Source organism: Perissodus microlepis, chromosome 15, assembly GCF_051167445.1.
Source record: "Perissodus microlepis isolate ML-2025 ecotype Zambia chromosome 15, ASM5116744v1, whole genome shotgun sequence".
Taxonomy (NCBI): domain Eukaryota; kingdom Metazoa; phylum Chordata; class Actinopteri; order Cichliformes; family Cichlidae; genus Perissodus; species Perissodus microlepis.
The window spans coordinates 7917524-7940062 of NC_140475.1; the positions used below are offsets into that span (position 1 = coordinate 7917524).

General features: G+C 40.5%; 2 protein-coding genes across 4 annotated transcripts; both read right to left on the bottom strand.

The window, feature by feature from the left end:
* Positions 1–369: 369 nt before the first annotated feature.
* Positions 370–1149, bottom strand: lnc.lemp (lncRNA encoded micropeptide). Its single transcript, XM_084953922.1, has 2 exons — positions 880–1149; positions 370–678 (listed from the first exon to the last, which is right to left on the bottom strand). The coding sequence occupies exon 1, from the start codon at positions 1051–1053 to the stop codon at positions 883–885; it is 171 nt and encodes a 56-aa protein (XP_084810048.1). The 5' UTR covers positions 1054–1149; the 3' UTR covers positions 370–678; positions 880–882.
* A 2714-nt stretch (positions 1150–3863) lies between these two features.
* On the bottom strand, positions 3864–22222 carry scml4 (Scm polycomb group protein like 4). 3 transcript variants are annotated; one of them, XM_084953718.1, is made up of 7 exons: positions 21733–22222; positions 17065–17260; positions 13012–13214; positions 9607–9736; positions 7224–7436; positions 5974–6119; positions 3864–5605 (listed from the first exon to the last, which is right to left on the bottom strand). In XM_084953718.1, the coding sequence occupies exons 2-7, from the start codon at positions 17219–17221 to the stop codon at positions 5480–5482; spliced, it is 975 nt and encodes a 324-aa protein (XP_084809844.1). In that variant the 5' UTR covers positions 17222–17260; positions 21733–22222; the 3' UTR covers positions 3864–5479. The 3 variants fall into 3 exon arrangements, with proteins under 3 accessions (XP_084809844.1, XP_084809846.1, XP_084809845.1); XM_084953720.1 differs by lacking the exons at positions 17065–17260; positions 21733–22222 and adding an exon at positions 14089–16132; XM_084953719.1 differs by lacking the exons at positions 17065–17260; positions 21733–22222 and adding an exon at positions 14042–16131.
* Positions 22223–22539: the final 317 nt, after the last annotated feature.

Genomic DNA, 22539 nt, shown 5'->3' on the forward strand with positions numbered 1-22539 from the left:
CTTTCCTATGAGTCTTGGACAAAATGACACACACACAGAAAAAATCAATTAGTGTAATCATGGCTCCCAATGGAGCTGTTTAAGGTGACTTTGGCTTTCATCCAGCAGATGGCGCAGTTATTCACATAATAAATGTTTATGGATAGAAACGTCAGTTAAAGTTGACTAGGCTGAAGGCAAGAGTGCTGCGTGTTTTCCTTTCATTGTGAGTTCCTATGTTATAAGGAGAAAATTATAATCCCACTTATTTGTAATAGAGTTTAGGTAATTTTTAAGGTGTAAGAGTGTAGTGCCAGCTTCAATAATATATCACCACATTATCTGAAGTCCTGAACATCATTGTGGAATAACGACTTTCAACACAGGGAAAAAAAGGAACAAAATAATTTATTTGACCTGATTTGACAAATACAGAGATGGAGACATGTTGGCAGAGAACAGCACTGGGGACAGGGCCACCACTCCCTTTTTGTTAGCACAACAACAACAACAACAAAATGCTGTTGCTTCCATTTTCATGGAACTGGTTTAGAGTGAATTAGAGTCTTAAATTGAAAGGTGTGGCAGACAAATACAGGTAGTGCAGCATACAGGTAGGTCATCTTCAGATTTCCTTCCCTCGGTCACACACATGGTGTAGCATCCACATCCAGAATCCAAGAGCCTCATACCGCAGACCTTACAGGAAAGACACATTTTTAGACAAACAAACTGTGACAACAGTGACTTGTATTACGTATATAAATTCATCACAGCGATACTGTGCAAATAACAGCAAATAATACGCATCACTTTTGTCCACTCGAAGATTTACTAACCGACATATCTTAAGCTCTGTAACTCTAAGTCAACAGCGTGTGGTCATAAATATGGCATTACCATTCAAGCTAAATCCAGTTTCTTCTGTGTTTCTGATAACTTGTCCTGGAGTCGTTTTTTCCTCCAGTCCAGAAACCTTCTCCTCATTCTGTTCGCCTGCCACCCCGCCAAGAAGCCGGCAGCGAAAGAAACCACAACGGCGACCTGTAGTGTCCTCTCCGAGACGTCTGCCATGTTCACCTCTGTCTGACAGATGCACACATTTGTGTAAGCATGAAAATCTTAATACAGGAAGTGAACTCCTGCGAGTCTTTTTCTTCTTCTTCTTGTGCTGGGTTTACTAGCAATTAGCTAACTGCTCAAGCGTGCCACCTACTGGGCTGAAGTATGTAGCAGAAGGTTAGCAGACAAGCTAAAGTTGAGAAAATAGCAACTAAGTACCTAAATACCTAATTAACTAAATAAATAAATTCTTTATTAAGACCATTCTTCTTATGAGTGTTGAATACTGACTAAGTGTTTACTACAGTGTTTCTTTTAATTTCTAGATACCTTTTTCAAACACAGACATGCTTTTTAAATATCATAGACTCACTGGTTACTTTATTAGGCACACCTGTTTAGCTACTCATTAATATAAATTTCTAATTACCCAATCACAGGATAGCAGCTGAATGGATTTAGGTATATATGCATGGTCAAAACAACATTGTAAAGTTCAAACTGAGCATCAGAATGGGGAAGAAATGGGATTTAAGTTACTTTGAATGTGCTATTGCTGAGTATTTTAGACACCGCTACTCTGTTTGGAAAGAAAAAAATATCCAGTGAGTGGCTGTTCTTTGGGTGAAAATGCCTAGTTGATGCCAGAGGTCAGAGAAGAATGGCCAGACTGCTTCAAGCTGTAACTGTAACTCTAATAACCACTCGTCGTCACAACCAAGGTATGCAACTTTTGGAATGTGGTGGAGTATGATATTTGCATCATGGATCTACATCCAACAAATCTTGTCATGCTATCATGTCAACATGGAGCAAAATCTTGAGGCAAATTTTCAGCGCCTTATTGAATCTGTGCAATGAACTGTTAAGGCTGTTCCGAAGCTAAAAGCAATAGCAAGATTTACCTAATAAAGTGGCATGTGAGTGTAGCAGTCATTTCCTGTGTCGCTGAGGTTTGTGAATTTTTCCCTTTGTGATACTTTTAGCCTCTGCTATAATTGATTAATCTTTTCTTTTTACAATTGAATCTGTAAATGACCTGTTTGGTTTTCAGTTTTTATCATGTGTTTCTATATCAACAATCAAATCACAGCTTAAATGAACACTTATTAGTAATATAGTAATAATAGTAATATTAGTTATTGAAAGTCCAAAGAAAAATCTGAAAATTGGAAAGCAATTTGTGGTTGCTTGTTGTAGCTTGTTTTCACAGCGAAAGGTTTTACTAAATACTGATAAGCAGTAACGCGTTACTGCCCATCTCTGTAATCCGATTACTTTTTTCAAGTAACGAGTAAAGTAAGGGATTACTATTGCAAAAACAGTAATTAGATTACCGTTACTTTCCCGTAGGAAAGCTGCGTTATTGCGTTACTAAAGCCGTGAGTTTTTTTGCGAGGATGTCTCATGACAGTGACGTAAGCGAGTGCGACGTTCGTGATAACAGCTGTGTGCAGATCAACAATGGATAATATATCGAGTGCGGGAGAGAGTATGAGCGTGCAGCGTTTTAAAGCATGGAAGTACTGACCTTACTTTGAGATTGATTCCATAAAAAGTGACAAAAACATAAACTCGCGGATTCTTCAACTGACCGCTGCGGCTCACCTGCACCAGGGCAAACCTCCGCCTACCCCACTCCTGCTTTACAGGTGAAAATAGAGCAAAAGGACCGCTAGTCTTTGACTTTATTTATTTTCTGCTGTGTTTTACTTGCATCTATTTGAAAGAGTGAGTGTAAACACAAAAAAATATTTTATTTTATGTGCTGGAATGTGCAGAAAATAGGTTTAAATATTAAACAAATTTCTTCCAGTCAGAGAATGTTGCATATAATTAAATTTTTGCTTGATGCATAAAGTTAAAAGATTAAAACTAATAAAACAAGTTAAAAAGAGACTTTTCCATTTGATTACATTTTGTATGATGGATTATGCAGAAAAAGTAGAATTGGGCTGAAAGATCTATCGCTTTATCACCTATTCAGGTTGTAAATCGTGTTTTTAAAAAGTAACTAAGTAATTAATTACTTTTGAAAATAAGTAATCAGTAAAGTAACGGGATTACTTTTGGGGGGAAGTAATTAGCTACTGATTACTTTTTTCAAGTAACTTGACCAACACTGCTGATAAGCAATCTGATATTCTAACTGCTTTATGATACTGTGGGATAAAACCTGCAGCACCAGTGCATTCTAGCCTTTGCACCATATGTGAACATGATCATTTGATTTGCAAAGTGCAGTTCTGTCTACTTTGCAATATGTATTATTGCAAAGTGGAAGTGTTTACGAACCACAGCAAGTCAGCCAGACCACGTGGCAGACCACATAAAGTTACAGAGCTGGGTCACCGGGTGCTGAGGTGTGTAAAAGTCATCCACGCTCTGCTGATTCAATAAAAGCAGTTTCAAACCTACCGTGGCATTACTATCAACACAAAACTGTGCACCAAGAACCTCATGACATGGGTTTCCATGGCTGAGTAGCTTCTCTGGATGTATTATAGGTGCCTCACTTCACAGTAGTTCATCCTGTAAATGTACTTTTTGCAAACCTTTGTACATTTATACTTACAATTGGTTTTCCAAAAAGAGAAGAAATTCAATTAAATAAATTCAAGTGATAGTATTATTTCCGTCATTGGTAATTTTCTATACATGCTGATATCCCAGAAATATCATATTCTCAATTCCTTGGCTATGGTACATCCTGCTTTGTCTGTTTTACCATACAGCTCCTATTTCAGATTAATAAACACACTTTTATCTTTCATCCTGTATGTTAACTAACAGCACAAAATCCAGTTAAATAAGAGACAGGATTAAAATAAAGCCAGGTTTATTTAAGTATCAAACAGTAAAGAACATCAAAATTCAATTAACATAGGTCACTAACTCAAAAATCGACAACATCCAGAGATTCTTAAATTTGTTGGAATAGCTCATGTGCTAAATGTTTGTGTTCATTTCTTGCATGTCTTTAAAATCAAGTTTGATAAAGTGAAACTGTTTTTTTTTTTATCATAAAAGAAACTAATCAGTCTGTGTTGTACAAACAAAGCATTGAAGCATTGAAAAAAAAAACAAGATTAAAGTAAGTAACAAGTTCTATACACATTAAAAAAGGCATGTTTAACCAAGTTTGACAAATACTGTGTATGACTACCTTTTGCACAATGTCACACAAGAAAACTGAATTTGGTGGCTGCATAGCCCTGATTCTGACATGGCAATGTTTAAAAGAAACCAAAAAAAAAACCCAAATGTTAATGCTCGAGACATTTTACATACAGCAGTTTCCCTTTTTAACAGTTAAGGGATGAAATCCTGCTCCATTCTAAATGACTGAAGAGGTAACTTATGAGAAAAATGTAACCTGAAGGAAGTCACAGAGGTGAAGTTTACGAGTAGATATGTTGTAAAATGTAGTGATTGTAGTGGTAGTATCTGTTTCGATGAGCACCCAGTTGTACGAGGTTTATTAAATTCGCTTTGTCTCATGCTACATTGCAACCCCAGTGGAAAAAAGAAGTCATATTTCCTTCCTGTCATTATGAGCACAGTGTGATTACAGACATCTACGACTGGTAAAAAATCTTGATCGCTTCACTCGAGCGCCGGTGTGGTTTGTGGTCAGAATCTTCACGTTAACAAATCACTTCTTTCTTTATTTTTTAAAACTTTTCCCAAATATGAGCTCCATCACTCCTTTCTCATGAAGTTTTACACATTCCAGTATTATAAATGTACACTTTGTATTGTCAAGTCTTTGGCACATAAACCATTTGCTTGGCCAACAAGTGTGCACTTAAAGTTCAGAGATGTTTGAGAACTGTGCCCTCAAAATGGCTCAGTAACAGCGCTGTTTTGTTCTAGATTATCTTGCAACAGACTTCCAAATCGACTTAATGAACACTTTGAGTTATTAATTACAAGTCATGTCACCAACTTCAACCTGGATAAACGTGACCAAGTGAGGATAAAATGGACTATCTTAAAAGTCCAGCAGCAAGACTTTGTAAAGTTTAAATGTGTTACTGAGGTAAAGCACCCTAGAAGTTTATAATGATATAATACAGTATCCAGTGATTATGATCTGCACAAATTAACAATGCCCAAGCTCAAAAATTATTATTACAGGTCGTACTTCAATATACCGTAGCTGCCATCTGTTTGGCGACAAACTATTTACAATCTATAGCAGTTCAGGTACAAAGTAAAGAGAGACAAAAGTAAAATAACAGTTTGAGCTTTTAAATGTCCTAACATGTACAGTCACAGTGTCCAATCTGTGGACAAAGTGTGGTGTAAATGTAGTAAAAGCCAGCATATATTTGGATCAGACGTTCGTGATGTATTGCTGATGACTTAGAAAGGTTTCGGGAATCGGCTCCGACTCGTTGCTCTTAAAAATTAACGAGGCGATCGAGGACTCGGCTCACAACCGGCTCTGCTTGAGCCTGTCGATGTGGTAGCAGAGTTTGAGCGCTGGTCCCAGCTTCAGTCCCAGGTACTTCATCATCATCTCGCTTTTCAGAAGAAGTAAGGCGTCCCCATCTATTTCCTGGAATATAGGAAGATATAGTTGTAAAGCAACAGAAAAAAAGGGTTACTTGAAAATATTCCACCCAAGTGCTGTGTGAGAAATGGGGGCAGCACAGTGACTTATTTAAAAGGCTCGGGGACAAACCTTCGTGCGCTTTAAAAATTCTTTAATAATATTCATGCAGTTTCCATTTCAGCTCATTTACATTCAGGACCACAGGGCACTGGGTGACAGATAATTTGAGCTACAGCTGTCATATAAGAGATTTTTAAATAGAAAGCATACCCTGCTTCTTGTAAGCTGTGCCCCAGTGCATGTTGGGAAATGAGCTCAGTTCCAGTACATTTAGTATTTAAGTTACACGGCATTAAGCGGGTCGGACTTACATGCTTCCTGAATGCTTCCGCATGGGGTCCCAGAGCTTGGGGATCAGCATCTTTAATGAACCAAACCACATCCTCCACACCCCAGCTGGAAGGGTCCTTACCAACAGGACGCTTGCACTCTCCGGCATCTGACATCAGGCTGTAGGCTAGATAGCAAAAGAGGACAGGCAGGGTGAATTTTTATTCTAAAAAAAAAACAACCAAAAAAAACAAAATTGATGGTCTCATAATGTTGCCTGAAAAGAACTTAGAACACAGTCTATAGACTCTGAAGTGATGCGAAAGAGGTTTTACTGCTCATCTGTTGTTGTTTTTTTGGCTTCTGTAAACACTTAAGAGATAACGTCTCAATCGCTAGTTTTGAGCTTTATTAATAGTGCAGCAGTCTTTTATTTTGAAATTTCACCCAGTTAGATTTACATAGATGATGAAGGAGGGTGTAATTTAGCTTGTGAGTAAAAAGTTACTGAGCAGAATACTTGGCTTCTCAGCCAATCAACCCCTCTCTTTCCTTACTTCCTGTTTCGAATAACGTAGATGGCGTCGGCCAAAATTCTCAACTCATCGTTTCAAAATAAGTCGGCAAAACAATGCTTGTGATAATGACGATTTGGAAAATGCTAGAAGTAGCTGGCCTGGCTCTGTCTGGAGGAAATATTACAGAGACACTGTCACCTCCTAGGCTAACCAATTAGGGAAAACAACAATTAAAAATTGTATATTACAATTTTACAAAGTGTTAGCTTCGAGTCACTGAATTTAGGCAGTATTAGCATGTGTACTACTTATGCCAAGCTTCTTCTCATGGGTCTTCCAGAGATTGCTGATCTCAGCATATTTCGGTAGAGGTCTCAGGTTAATCTTTTTGCATTGCACAGAATTCAATTATATTGAAGCTAAAAAACTCCAGGGTTTCTCACACTAAAGCTGCAGCACACCTGACTGTGTGACTTTACTTGGGCAGATCTATGATGGAAACTGTGACATCACCCATCCCAAACCACTTACACCACAAATGACATTATTATGCTGTAAACTAGCACAACTATAGATGTAGGCAGATGTTAAAGAAATGCGTATGAAAATAAATGCAAACATCTCTTGAATGATGAGTGATCTGGGCCTTCGTTGGTCCAAATAATTTAATCTCTAAAGATGTGGATAACATAATTACAATGCAAGTATAACCCAACACTAATGGCACAGGTGATGTGCATGGAAGTGCACCTGGCAATAATTTATAGCCTCACCATTTCTGTTTCCTTCCTGGTGACTTCCTGGGCTTGACGCTTGTCTGCACATGCCTGCTGTAGCAGAGCAACTGCTGCCACGGTAACCGTAGGACTGCTTCATCTGATACTGTGATGCCGTGACGCTGAATGCAGAGTCACTGGGATCTATAGCATAGCGCCTCGAGTCCACCGGTGGGTCACATAAAAAGTCATCAGCCAATGGCGTCTCCGCTGGGGAGGGAAGTACAGGAAGTGGCATTGTTAAAGCCAAACCCAACAAAAAAAAAAGTTGCTTTTTTTTAACATGACCATTGCAATTATACTGTGAGATATCCCATCATGGTTATCAGAGGATGTACCCTAACAACCCTGAATGAAACGACTTTCATGGATTATCATGAAAGCTTGATATGCCTGAGTTGCACTGAGGCAATGGCAAAAAAACAAGGTTAAATTAAAAAGCTAATGACATTTCCTGTTGGCCTTAGCTTTAGACTGTGTTAGGCGCTAGTTGATATTAACAAGCAAAAAGATGCTGAACATAGTACAAGCTATTATAGCTTAAAAATCATTGCATAAAGCTCAATGTATAGCCTCAAAACACTGCAAGTGTGGCTGTATTGTTCAAACTGGGCGATAGATACAAAAAGTAGAAGGACTGTGATGACCATATGAAATTTATAATGAGTCAAGAAAAAAAAATTCTTAATATCTTACTATATTTTCAGACCAGTATAAAGCCTTTGGGTGTATATAGTATATTAGACAGCTTCCTTTCACCAGACTAGAATAATACAGAAGGAACTGTATAATAAATACAAAGCTAATCTTTAGGTAAGCTGCATTAAAGCCCCCGCTGTCTGTAACTGTATGGATCTGAAATGGATGAAAGATAGTCAGTAATTCCTCAGAGTCTGCTCCCTTTGTGCCAGCTTTTCAGCTTGTCAATAATGTAAATGCTTGCTAGTTAAGTCAGAACCAGGCAGATACAGATTTTCCTAATGACAGATTTATAACATCGAAATATGCTACTAAGATGATTTTGCATTACTTCTGCATTATGCTCATGCAAAGGTTAAATGTACTGGTATTGTGTTCTGAAAAATCAATTATGATTAAGATCTGGGCATGCAAATTTGAAGGATTACACACCCCCACATGCACACAATAAGGCACACGTGCCCTACAGAATGTATTTTGATACTTTTCAAATATAAGCAGTTAGATATATAAGCAGTATTTTGCTGCATATCTACGAGTTCATTGCAACAGCTAAAAAGTCGTCTTTGATCTTTACATCATAACGTATTACTGCGGCACATACTATATATATGTGCGTGTTAAAAATAAGATTTAGAAGATTAGTCACTCAAAAGGAAATGAATACTTCCAATATACATAGATGCTCCTGAAATGCTTTTTTTCCACTGGAGGAAAAAAAATATCAATATCTGTCTGGGTGGCACCACGGGGATCGTGCTGATTTTTTGTCTGCATGCATATGCGCATGTGCACTTCATCTCTGTGTCTACAGTCTGACATCAAACACTTTTCATGATTTGCATGAACAAAGAGCAAACGGCTGGTCCTTGACGCATGAGATTCCCCCCTCTAACCTTAAATACACTAAAGGCAGCCTTTAAATATTTGCTTATTCAAAGCAAGGCTAATCTTTAGGGTGGGAAAGATGTTTTTAAAATGAAAGAAAGCATGGTTGTATGACTTTTGTTTCTTATTTAAAAGAATATTTAAGATTCATACTTTTAAAAATCTTATTTTCTAAGCAACTAAGGAAAAGAGGCTGGGAAGATCGGAAGGGAAAACAAAATATGTAACTGGGTTATGTGTGAAGGTGTGAGCCCTTTATCCTAAATAAATCCACATATACTTGTGGTTTAAATTAGATAAATAAATTAGGGAAAACCAGTCACTAGTGTATTTAGAGAACAAAAATGAAACATCACACTGGAAAAAAATAGACAGAAGCATGTTATCTTGCCCCTCAATTAAAGTCAAAGGCAGAGTAGTAAAGGATGGGGGGTTGTGGGGGTGGTAGTGGGAGATAATACAAGAAGTAGACAAAACAAAAAAGAAGAAGGGCCACAAAGTCACACCATCACTTCAACCAGTGAATGCACAATGAGAATCACATTTTGAAAAACCACCATTGGTTAGCTTTCCCTTAATCGTTCTTCCTATTATTCTGGGCCATAGTTCACATCTGTTTGCATGCATATGTGTGAATGAATGTGAGACCGTATGGTTGATTATGTGTATGTTGGAATATGTATGTTTATCTTTAATGAATGGCTTATTTCTCCACTATTGTTATTATTAATGGCCAAGCTTCTTTATGGAAAAACTGATAATTATAACTGTGCGTGTCTTTGTGTCTTTTTACCTGTCAGGACCTGTGGTGTGGCAGAATGGGGGACGATGGCAGCGTCCTGTGGGATGGAGCCCATCTCTGGCTCTGGTGTGCTGCTGGGAGGAGAATTGGCTAGAGGGGACATCACCATCCGGGGCTTCAGCTACAGGGGAACATACACATGCAGTCGCTAATTAGAGGTTCTGCATGTTGAAAACTGACATGGGTGAAAGAAAATCCTTAGCTATAGCTGTAGAGTTCCTATAATGCAGCACATACTATAAAGTCTGGTTAATGGGCTAGGCTAAAGCACATTACTGTAGATTTACAGCTGAGGACAAAAGCATCTTGTTGTGAGCTTCGTTTAAAAGCAGGCAGGCAACCACAACAGATAAACTCACCCGACACTTTATTAAATACAGTCTCGGTTAAGCCCTTTTTTGCCTTCAGAGCTGCCTTAATTCCTTGTTGCATGGATTCAGCAATGTTGGAAACATTCCTCTGAGACTTTTGTCCATACTGACATGAGAGCATCAGACAGTTGCTGCAGACTTGTTGGCTGCACATCTATGATGTGGATCTCCTGCTCCACCACATTACAGTACAGTGAACTCACTGTCATGTTCACGAAACCAGTTAGAGATTATCTGAGCTTTGTGACATGGTGCCCAGAGCAGCCAGCAGGTCATAAAGGGATAGGGATGGTCACCAACAATAATCAGGTAGGCTGTGTTGATATTAAGGGGCCAAAAGTTTGCAAAGAAAATATACACTATACCAGGGGTGGGCAACTCCAGGCCTTGAGGGCCGGTGTCCCTGCAGGTTTTAGATGTGTCCTTGAACCAACACAGCTGAGTTAAATGGCTAAATTAGCTCCTCAACGTGTCCTGAAGTTCTCCAGAGGCCTGGTAACGAACTAATCATGTGAATCAGGTGTGTTGACCCAAGGTGAGATCTAAAACCTGCAGGACACCGGCCCTCGAGGCCTGGAATTGCCCACCCCTGGTCTATACCATTCCATCACCAACAACAAGCTGAAATGCTGATACAAGATAGCATGGATCCATGCTTTTATGTTGTTTACACCAAATTTTGGTGCAAACATTCACACTGGCGTAACCATGTCTACATGGCTAAAAGCACGGAGCTAGTGTTGAGCGATTGGTTGATTGAATATTTCCTTAACAAACAACTGAATTATACCTGCTAAAATGGCTGGTGAGTGTATAAAAATCAATACATACAATACCGAGATACATTTACCAGCTTTAACTTTTTTCATACAAAATGTCATCACTTCTGCCCCAAGTGGTGGAGCTTAAGTATCTCGGGGTCTTGTTCACGAGTGATGGGAGAAGGGAGCGGGAGATCAACAGACGGATTGGTGCAGCGGCTGCAGTGATGCGGACGCTGTACCGGCCTGTCGTGGTGAAGAGAGAGCAGAGTGTAAAAGTGAAGCTCTCAATTTACCGGTCGATCTACGCCCCTACCCTCACCTATGGTCACGAGCTGTGGGTAGTGACCGAAAGAATGAGACTGCGAATACAAGCGGCGGAGATGGGCTTCCTCCGAAGGGTGGCTGGGCTCTCTCTTAGAGATAGGGTGAGAAGTTCGGCCATTCGGGAGGGGCTCAGAGTAGAGCCGCTGCTCCTCCACATCGAAAGGAGCCAGTTGAGGTAGTTCGGGCATCTGATAAGGATGCCCCCTGGGCGCCTCCTGGGCAAGGTTTTCCGAGCATGTCCCACCGGGAGGAGGCCCTAGGGCAGACCCAGGACACACTGGAGAGATTATATCTCACAGCTGGCCTGGGAACACCTTGTTGTTCCCCTGGATAAACTGGAGGAGGTGGCTGGGGAGAGGGAGGTCTGGGCTTCTCTGCTTGGGCTGCTGCCCCCGCAACCCGGCCCCGGATAAGCGGAAGAAAATGAATGGATGGATGGATGCATGTCATCACTTCATCATTTTATCCTTTTTGAAATTCTATGAAAATTCTCAATTTATGCCCAAAAACGTGTTTTGTGAGCTCACAGTCAATTTGGCAAATTTATTACTGATGGTTATGCGTGTTGAATGTTTATGCCAAAGTTTAAGAAGTTCCCTTAAGATGTTCCTTAGACACCTCATTCATGAGCATGGGATACGGTATTCCATTCATTCACGTACTATATAGTACTGAGCCACCCATAATTTCTTGATAGTTTGCTAGGAACATGGAAGCTATAGGTGCAACGATTTATTGAAAACTGTGGAAATACAAATGGAAATAGTATATAAAGGAAAATATTGATTCTCTACTCTTCTGATAAGCTTATAATCCCACCTTTATTCTTCAACACAGCGTAAACTCTCATAGGCAAGCTTTCTTTTCATTTCTTTAAGAAGTCTTCAGGAATAGTTCTCCCGGCTTCCTGAAAGACATTCAAAGCTCTTCTTTGGATGTTGGCTGCTTTTTGATGCGTTCCCAGCCAAGATGATCCCACACTGCTTCAAAGATTTTGAGGTCCAGGCTCTGGGGAGGCCAATCCATGACTCATGGTGTTCTGTTGATTGTTTATCTATCCAGGTATCCTTTTACTACATTTGCAGAACGTTTGGGATCATTGTCTTTCTGAAAACCAAGACATCTGGATCAATGTCTACATAAGACCTGTTACCACTGGCTGCCAGTCAGCATACCTCAGCCTTTTCTACCTGTTTCCTTTCCTTAAGGATAACTTCATGACAGCCATCCTTCCACAACAGATGGTGCAGCTGAAGTGCCAGATGCATCTCTCAGGTCCAGTGTCATTGGCTGGATTTTTTCGTATTTCTTAAAGACATCACTTTCAGATGCTGTTCATCAGCTGCAGATAGTTTTTTAGGCCTACCACTGCTTCTTATGTCATCCACTTGTCCAGTTTTCACAGTTTTTTAAGGATTAACTGCACACCACGATGGCATATGCCAAGTTTTCAGCTGATAGCAAGGAATGAGGGCTGCCTCAAGACTACCCAGCGCTGTAGGTGATGAAAATAGTGGGTCATCATGCATACAGACATTCGAGCAAAATAAAGAATGAAAGCTAGGTTAAGTATATGTTTCACAAGGAAGAAAATGCCTTAGTCATTCAAAGGAATGGAAACACAACATGACAACATGAAAACTGTGTGAAAATTCAACTGTGTTTGCTCACAGGAAGACTCAACGGAGTGCACTCTGTGTAAAAAGAAAAATGCATTAAAAGCATTTTTCAGTTGTTGATCACATATGTGAGGGAAGTGGTTTGTATGTATAACCACCAAGGGTTCAGGGAAATACGTATAGATTAGCAGCCTCAAAACACAGATGACCTATACTCAGTATTGTATATGATCGTATGCTGTACCAACAAAGACTTGGTTTCCCTCTTATATGAAAGGAATGCCCATCTACATGATTAAACTAAAAAATTTAACTGACCTTAAAGCCAGGCTTCCTGCCTCTTTTCTTCGGGACCTTAAGAGGTGACAGAGTTTCAACATAGTGGTTCTGGAACTCCAGCTTTCGGATAGGAGGGCGTCCTCGCTTCCTGCCAGGCACCTTACCTTGGGGCCCCGGTATGAACTGGGGGTCGAGAGCGGAAGCCTGCATCTCCGAGCCGGCGGACAAGGAACTCATCAGACCTGAGAGACAGCGGGACAGATTATCAAACTCAAAGTGGCAGCTTTTAAAAAAGCGTGCAACACTGCTCAGCTGCAAATCACAGTGGAAACTCAGAGGCTCACTCACACACACTCACCGCCCCCCCTCCTCCGAAACACACCGAAAATATAGGAAGTAGTAGAAACAAAGCCACATAAAGCTTTGTACTTTACTCCACCCCTCCCCCCAACCCTCCAGCTGCAAAGATTGCAATAAATATCATTACTGCACTACGAGAGAGAGGGAGAGAGAGAGAGAGACAAAGCCCTGCAAGCAGGCAGACACACAAACATAGGAAATGAAACCCACAACACCCACACACACTATCAAACAATCAATGAAGTGCGCTGTCACACAGACACACACAGATTTACACACGCACAGGCAGTACTTTCAAGTGTTTGATTGAGTGCCATTAATCCACACTGCCTCTCTCAATCTATCTCAATCAATCAATCCATATTATTTTGTTTGGGGTTTTTTTAATTATGCAAAAGAATCAGCTGACTTTGCCTTTGAACATGAAGCTCTGTGCTTTACTTCTCAGAGTTCTCCTGCCAATTTACCCGGTCAGCGGCACATTACTCTTTCATTTCTGTAAATGGCTAAACAACGCCTTGATGCAACTTGACTCCGGTGCAGACAGACAACAGTCTGCAAAGTATTTGCCACTGCAGAGGGAGAGAGAGAGAGAGAGAAACAGGAACAGAGGCAGACAGACCACGTGAATACGTACGATGCCTTCCATCCTCTCTCTCTTTTCCTCAAATAGAAAAAGCTTCAAAATGACCTGCTGAGCGTTACTTACCATGCACACAGCTGTCTGTGCTAATTGTCGTCTCTGTGATGCCTCACCTCAGCAGCAGATTTATGGATGTCCCCCCCCCTTCTCCTCTCTGACAGATCTCGCTTGCTCCAGCAGTCTGCCGCTGCTGTCCTCCGCTGCCACACACTGACTGTCAAGACACCGGCAACTCCGCGTGCCTCTCTCTCTCTCTTCCTCAATCTCCGACACAACCCCCTCCTCCTCTTTCTCTTCTACCCTAACCCCCTTCCTGTGTGTCCCCTTTCAGTCGCCATAGCAACACGCCTCTAACATCCCGCGGCAGCCGGCAGACGTGCTGAGCTCAAAGCACTGTGTGTGTGTGTGTGTGTGGCAGTGTGGGACAGTAATGTAATTACAGTTGCTGCATCTCGGGGTTCTTCTTGCCTGTCTTCAGAAAAAAACAACAAAAAAGAAGGCTTAGAGCGGGTGACAAGGGATTCAAGCTGTGCACTGTTTTGTGCTGCAAGCGTATGAGTTACACACAGTAAAATGTCTGTTTTTTCATTTTTGGAGAAGAAATTTCTGCACAGGAAGATTATTTTCTTAAAGAGTCCAGACCAAAATTGGAATATCTCGCTATTTGTTTTTCCTTTGCCTGATTACTTTTCAATCCATGAAGCTTATGCAGACTGGCTTTAAGGTAAAGAGATCAATTTTCCCTGTAAACATCAAACGGTTCCAGCAGAAGCCCCACAGCCCCTTTTGGTTGCGATAAAAGATCACACTGCTGTCAGAAACTCAACACTCTTCCTTTCATTTATAGTCTTCTTTGGCTTCTATGTCAGCTAATGTAACGCATTTCTTGTTTTATCTGTAATGAAAAAGAAAACAAACATGGAAAGACAAAGAAAAGGGGCCAGCCAAAGGCTTGTCTGTGTCTCTAAAGTAAAAAAGAAAAGAAGAAGAAAGCAGGCTCGAGAGGGTTTATTTGCTCTTAAAGGTTACAAGTGTACCAACTCGTGCTTTTCCCCTCACTGCATATCGATTAGTTACGCCCTGGTTGCAATGCCGGTTCCCGTTCCAAGCTGTATTTGTGGGGTTTTAACACTCAATCAGAAGCAGGTTAACCTTTCAAGAAGGAGCCTCAATCCCTGACGCACGCAGGGCGCCTGCATTCATGGCCTCTGCGAGCGTGTAAAGAGATTTGTCAAGAGTCGGCTGCAAAGCTTCGCTCACGGGATGTTTTAACAGTGAATATTAGGTGCCAGGTGAAGCCTACGTGATAATAAAAAACAACAACGACAATAAACAGCAAGGTCAGGACAAATACTCTGTAAAACTGTACACATACACGCACTGTAATGGCCTGAGTGCGCAGAAGTGAGAGCCATAAATCATAAAAGTAATTACGCGGTGAGATTAATCCTGATGTCCCTCTTCAATCAGTCCTGTCTCATTACGGCACATCACATTAGAGACATAGACAGACTGAGACAGAACAGATAATCATCTTTTACTTAAAAAAGAATTGGATATGAGGGGTGGGAGCCCATTAACACTCACCGAGTCAATATGAGACAGCGCCAGTTTTGGGGGGGGTTTTTGCAGGCAAGCAGAAAGAGTTTCAACATTGCACGGGACCCACCACTCCCACCCAGACCCCCAAACACAATACGGTTGGGATCGCAGCCTAATTTGTTTATGGCTAATAAAACAATTAAGCAATCAGTGAACCCCTGCATGCGATTTTATTTTCCTGCTGAGGGACATCGGAAGTCAAATGTTGGAGGGAGCCCGGTGTTACAGACTCAGTCATGCAGCGACGATCAGCAGTGATTAGCATAACATAATCACTGGCTTCGGGGGATGGAGATTTGTATCCGCTTTCACTTACGCAGAGGGGATACAGCAATAAAGTGAATTATAGTTATGCCTCACTAAACTGCACACCTAGACACACACATAAACAAACAGTCTAATCACGGCCTTACAGACACACACAAACCTAAATGCATGCATATAAGAAGTGCAGTAAGACAACATACCCTTGCTTGGCAGCAGAATAGATTAGTATAAGTGTGTTTTTGTCTATGTATATGTGTGTATGTGCGTGTTTTCTAATCAATGTAACAATATAACCCCCCCACTACCCCCACCCTGAATTTATTTACAGCTCAGGCAGGGCGTCACCATGGTAACAGACAGTGAAATCGGATTCTGCACCAGCGTCGTGTGATAAGGTGGGAATAAATAAAAGGATAAACAACAATGCGTGTATTAAATAGGCGAGCTCTCACACTCCGCCTGCCCCTCCTTATCTCTGCTGAGCCCTTCTAACTACACAGCACACTTCAGAGAGAAAAGTGGAGGTGGGGAGTGTTGCTCTTTGCACCAACTATGGGTCATGGCGGTGGTCTTGGAGGGGGGAGCTCTCTGACATAGACTAAGCCACACACCTGTACACACACATCTGTATGTAAAACTAGGCTTAGATGTGGTCTGTGGTCTCAAAAATATTTGTACATTTTGAATTATTTATAACATGTGACACAAACTGACAGAATGCTACTTAGTAACATCTTCCCAATATCCTTCTTATTGTTACAAATTTGCTTTTTTATGCATTTCTGCTTCACAAGGTAATAGGAGAATGTAAAACATACTCCCAGTCATGTCTGTCTACTTTGTGTGTCCTTAATAATATTATATATTATATTATAAAATGCATTTCTATTATATAAAATTCTAGATTTTATGAATAATATCAAATTTTTTCATTTTATTTTTGTTGCAATGGCTGGAGTTGAATCTCTATGTATTTAGCATCCATATTTGTCTTTGATATACAATCATCTGCCACTTTGTTAGGTATACCTTTTCACCTGCTTGTTAACATAACATTTTATGTAAATAAGAAATCACATGGTACTGACTCAGTGCTGTAAATGTGGCATGATTGTTGGTACCAGACAAGTCGGTCTGTGTATTTCAGAAACTGCTGATCTACTGAGATCTTGTACTGATTTCCACTCTAGCTAATCATAACATTACTGTTAAACTCATACTTTGTGTGTCGGAGTCCTGGATCTTCATACTCTGCACGGCTGGCTCTGACTCTGGATCCAAGTTAACCAGATGCCAGCAACTGCGCCCCCTGTGGTCACGCCGATCTTGACGCAGGCGCAGACGCACACCTTTGCTGAGGGCGCCAGGCAGTCTCATGCCCTCAAAGTCAACCGCGTGAGGGCAAAATGCACCACACTGGAAGAAAGAAAATGCACAGAAATAATCATGTGTACATGTGGCTGATACGCTTAGTTTTTCCATTATTCCATTTGTCAGCATTAATCAAGTCTTCTGAAAATTAATTTTAGACCTTTGAATCCAAAAATGAGTGTGGAAATGGAAAAAAGCAAGCAACGTAAGGACAGATGGAGTAAGACAGAAATGGACAGGGTGAGCAGAAGAAGCACAAAAATTAATTGGGATGCCGGTTGGGTAATTATACTAGTGCACGCTCAGAGGTCAAAGGAATAAACTGGAAGTTAATGGGAGAATATGGCTTAGCTAATGATAAAAGTATGTGGAACAATTTGTCTTTTATGCTGTAAAGCGAATGCAATTCGGCCTCCGGGGTGCTGGATTACTGATTAATGTGAACTAACGTGGCTTTAGTCTTCTTTGTACTGGATGGAACAAAAGCGAATGAGAGGGAAGAGCGGAGCCGAGAACTTGTAGACTTAATGGAAATGTTCATATTATCACCCCACGCTGGGAGCAGATCTTGTTTTCTGTGTGTTGTTTGTTAATTGCTATTTAAAGTTTACAGAGGACCTGGTTATATTTATCGCTCTCAGGCTTAGATTAAATAATCCTTGCAATTTTTAGCTGCTTTTGCTTTCCTGAAGGCTCCATATGGACTTCCACCAATGGAAATTTAGCAGGGATTCTAAACCAATCAGTCTAATCACAAAAATATATTAATTATATGCAGCTTATGCTTATACAAAGACTGGCACTGCAAAGCTCTATGGATTATCAGCAAATACAATTTGATGAGGAAGAAGGGAGCGTCACAGTGTCATAAATATCCTAAGCCTGGTGACAAAATTAACTTATTTAAATTGCAATCAGATATTACAAGGTGACTGTGTTTGCTAAATAAACATATTGTAATTAATCTTCCCTGTCGTCCTCAAGCGATTCGACAGGAAGGAGAAGACAGAGAGGAAAGTCATTTCCTTCAGACACAAACAAAACGAGATAAGGAACATCAGCAAAAAAGATTTTTGTGTACAGTCCTTGTAAAATTCTTTTCTTCGCATTTCACTCATATCCTGTCTCTCTCCCTCCTCTAACTCCCAACGGTCACAGCAGATGGCAGCAGGTTTCTTCCTGTCAAAAGAGAGTTTTGCCTTCCCACTGTCGCCAAGTGCTCAAAGGTGGTGTTATCTGATTGGTGGGGGTTCCTCTCTATTGTTGTAGGTCTGTCCTTGATATATAAAGTTATATAACTAAAACTGTATTGATTTGAACCCTCTATAATAGGGATGTCATGGAACACATGGGAATCAATTTGATACTAAGTGTGTGTGTGATCATTACAGATCCTATGCTTTATAGGATCTGTAATGAATTATTCCCAGAGGAAATTATGTGAAAAAAATTCCATGGCAACAAGAAGGACAAAAACTCTCTCGACAAACATGTTTGAGTTAAAGCTATTTAAACAATCAGAAGGTAAGAAAAAAGTTTAAAGTGCAGGGAAAGGGGGAAAAAACTGGAGCAACTGAAACAGTCATTCCAGCCATGCTACAAGGTTATACAGGACTCCTCCCGACAATCATCTTGACATGCTGACGTATACATTACAGCATGCTTATATTTGCTAATGAGCACTGAACACAAAGTACAGCTGACGCTTTTACCAAAAATAGAGCATCAACTGAAAAATGACACAGTGATGGCACTTTGGACAAAAAGATTTTCAGTCCAGTAGCTGTCAAGATGTTTGACTTAAAACCATAAATATAAAGGGAAGCATTAGGGTACACCGTGTGTGTTTGTACAAGTGCTCACACTAATACATCCTCAGCATCTGTCAAACATTTCTCATGAAAACATAAGCAAAAGGGGTAAGAAATGAGATGACATGAAAAAGGTGACGTGGTGCTGGATGAAGATTTGACCAGATCACTAAAGTCAGTAATGGGGTTCATCTAATTTAGGGTTTAAGAGCGCAGTTTGGACTGAGTGGAAATGAGAGAAAATAAAAAGAGAAGTGAGAGGTGGCAGTTAAAGGAGGAGACCAGATAAAAACTGGACAAGGAAATGAGAGAGGGAGGAGGACAACATGGAGAGAGAGGCACATTCAAATGATTAAACTCTTTAACTCTTTCCCCCATAAAGATGGCGTCTGACAGCCTAACCTGTACCCTTAATGGTGGGTTTTGACACCTTACTATATATTTAATAAAGAGGTAGTTTGAAAACCATTGGAATAGTTTCTGGGTTTTTCCAAAGGCAGCAGGTCTGAAATGTGATAGAAATTGCTTGGCTCAGAAAAGAGCTTCAGGGGTTACTCCAAGTAAGGGGTAAAGGGTTAAAAAGTGCTATGAATGTTATAGGAGCATTGAAAAAGCACAAACAAATTCCAGCTATTTAATGTTTTTTTGTTTAGTTTTTTAAATTAATGAATAAAAAACAAAGGAAAAATGTAGAAAAACAACAAGGGGGGGGGGGGGGGGGGGGGGGGAGGAAGAGAGTAACAAAAAAAAAGGAGTGGGAGACGATAAAACACTCTTCAGTGTCGGACTGTCGGATTCAATCAGGCTGCAGATGAAAAAAATCTGCCCTGAACCTTACCATTTAAAAAAAAAAAAGTGAAACATCAAATAGTTATTGTAAAAACACACAAACACACACACACAAATCATGCACCATGAAACAACTCGAATGGAAAAAAACCTTCAGATTTGATGAAATGCAGTGCAACCGACACACACGCGCGCAAACACACACACACGCACACACACACACACACATACACACACAGGGGAATGCTTCTGTTTCTGTCTACAGGATCTGGGTCCCATAAAAGCAGCAGGCTGCTTTACCTTGTCACTCTATCAAAACATTGTGTTTTGGAGCTTCGCCAGGAGTGTAGCTGCTGGGTTTATTTTTTTGTTTTTTTTAAATCATACACTCACAGACAGAACCACACACACACACACACACAGCTGTTCTTATTCAGGTAAGCCATGAGCGAGACACATGTAGTGATGGAAAAAGCACCAGAAAGGCTCTGATTTTTTTTTAAAAAAAGGTCTTTTTTGATTAAAGGCTGCGGCTTTGCTCACACACATAATCATCAAACGTGCTGCTCGTGCTTTACGAGTGTCACACTCCATCCCTTTGCACTGCAAATCCACCCCATTTTAACAGAGTAAGACATCCATAAATAGGCTGCTTAATACGTAAAAGTTAAAAAGATTAAAAAGATTATAATTACTACTTTTTTCACACAAGGAGCCTAAGATTATATTTTTTTGTAAAGAATCCCTGTGATACATATATATATATATATATATATATATATATATATATATATATATGTATATGTATATATATATATGTATATGTATACATATATGTGAAACATCAAATACACATATATGTATATACATATATATATATATATATATATATATATATATATATATATATATATATATATATATACATACATATATATATATATATACATATATGAAAAAAAATAGTGCATTTAATGTTAAAGAACCACAATGTCTACATTTCCCAACGCATTTCACAGGTGACCATCTTTTCATTATTTTTTTAAAAAGGCTGAGAGTTTAATGTCCTTCTGTACTCTATTAAAACACTAAGTGATCTTTAACAATTAGGCATTAAATCATCAGACTGAGCTCGAGCAGTCCACAGTGGAGATTTGCTACAATGACGACTTTAATTACACTTTCTGTCATTGATCGCAGACCCTGGCTTCCCTGGCTTCTCCACCCACCGCTGTACAGGTTGTTTTTTTTAGCTCAGGGTCAGCATGTTTATAAAAGGGAACAGCGTGAGAAAATCTGTAGACTTTGCTTCTCTAAGTGAAACAGCCACGTATTAAACTTTTATTTTCAGTCGGATAAGCTGACCTGGCTTCAACCCTAAAGAAAAACTCCAAGATGTTCAGGCAGTCATGACAGCAGAGGTGAAGCCTTCATTACTAGATGCTTTCCTTCCAGTCATCCTTACTTCTTTCCTTTAGTTGATGAAGGGATTAACAGATAACTGAAAGCATATTCAAATGAAGAGCTATGCTGTGTTACCACTTACACTAAAAAAAAGCTGTTTTCCTGCAAGGTAGGCACATGGGGGCCCACATGGGGGGGCACATGGGGGCCCACACCCCACTGCAATCAACCTTTGTGATGCATGATGGGAAAATAATTACTTTGCCATTACTATATCACACAGGCTATATATATATAGTTTATCATTATCTTGTCAATACAAGGACAATCAAAGGAGCATGATCCTGTAATAAACAATGCTTTAATATAATTAGCGGATCTCTGTTGGCCCAGTGTGAGTGTATTTTGACCTTGCAGGTTAGACTAATGAAATTAGCACCCGTGCGTTTGTGCGCTCTAAGTCCAGTAACGTCAGGATGTGAGAGGGTCGAGTCTGTGGTAGGATTTATTTACCTATGTCGAAGCGGTTGATTCATCAGCGGGGAATCAATTTCTCCACAGCAGGCTGGCTGAGCACACAGTGCAGAGGTGGTGCGCGGAGCATCAGATGCAGCACAAACACCGGGGAAGGAGGGGGGGGCACGAGTCCGGGTTCCACCCCTGCAGATGCGGCAGGGAGGCGAGCGAGCTCAGCGGGCTGCCGGCGGGAAGCAGAGCGGCAGACTTCACCTTCCTAACGCGCCGTCCGATGCTTTTCAGAGACAGGAGTTGAAAGATCCTGCAGGGCGGAAGCTGAGGGGGAAAGTGCGACTGAATTGGTGGTGTGCATAATTTTCCTATCTGGCCTTAAAGCTGTTGCCTATTGCGTTTTATCTCCACCGGGTTCAGGAGAGCGGGAGAGATGGCACGGTAAATAAAGTAGTAGCACTCAAACTGAAGAGGTTCAGCCCCCTTTGACAACACAAAAACACCCCTCGGTGGGCATGGAGTGCAGGAGTGTGAGCCCAGTCCAGACAAAAACAGCCGACACGGGTCTAATGAGTCATTTGATTAACATGCCTGAGTAGCTTTAAATATTCATAAGGCTTCTGTGAGGCTCATGTTGATGTAACCATAATTTACCCCCACAGTGCCGTTACACATGGCTACATATTGATATTTTCCAAATCACGATGCTATCATAGAGAACTCACTCCAAATTTGCAAATTATACTGACAGGGAATTCCCACCTGTTCCTATGAGGAGGAAACCAGTATGTGTGGCAGTTGGTGATCAAGTGTTATTTAGGCCACAGGATTTTAGCTATTCGGTGCTTTAGT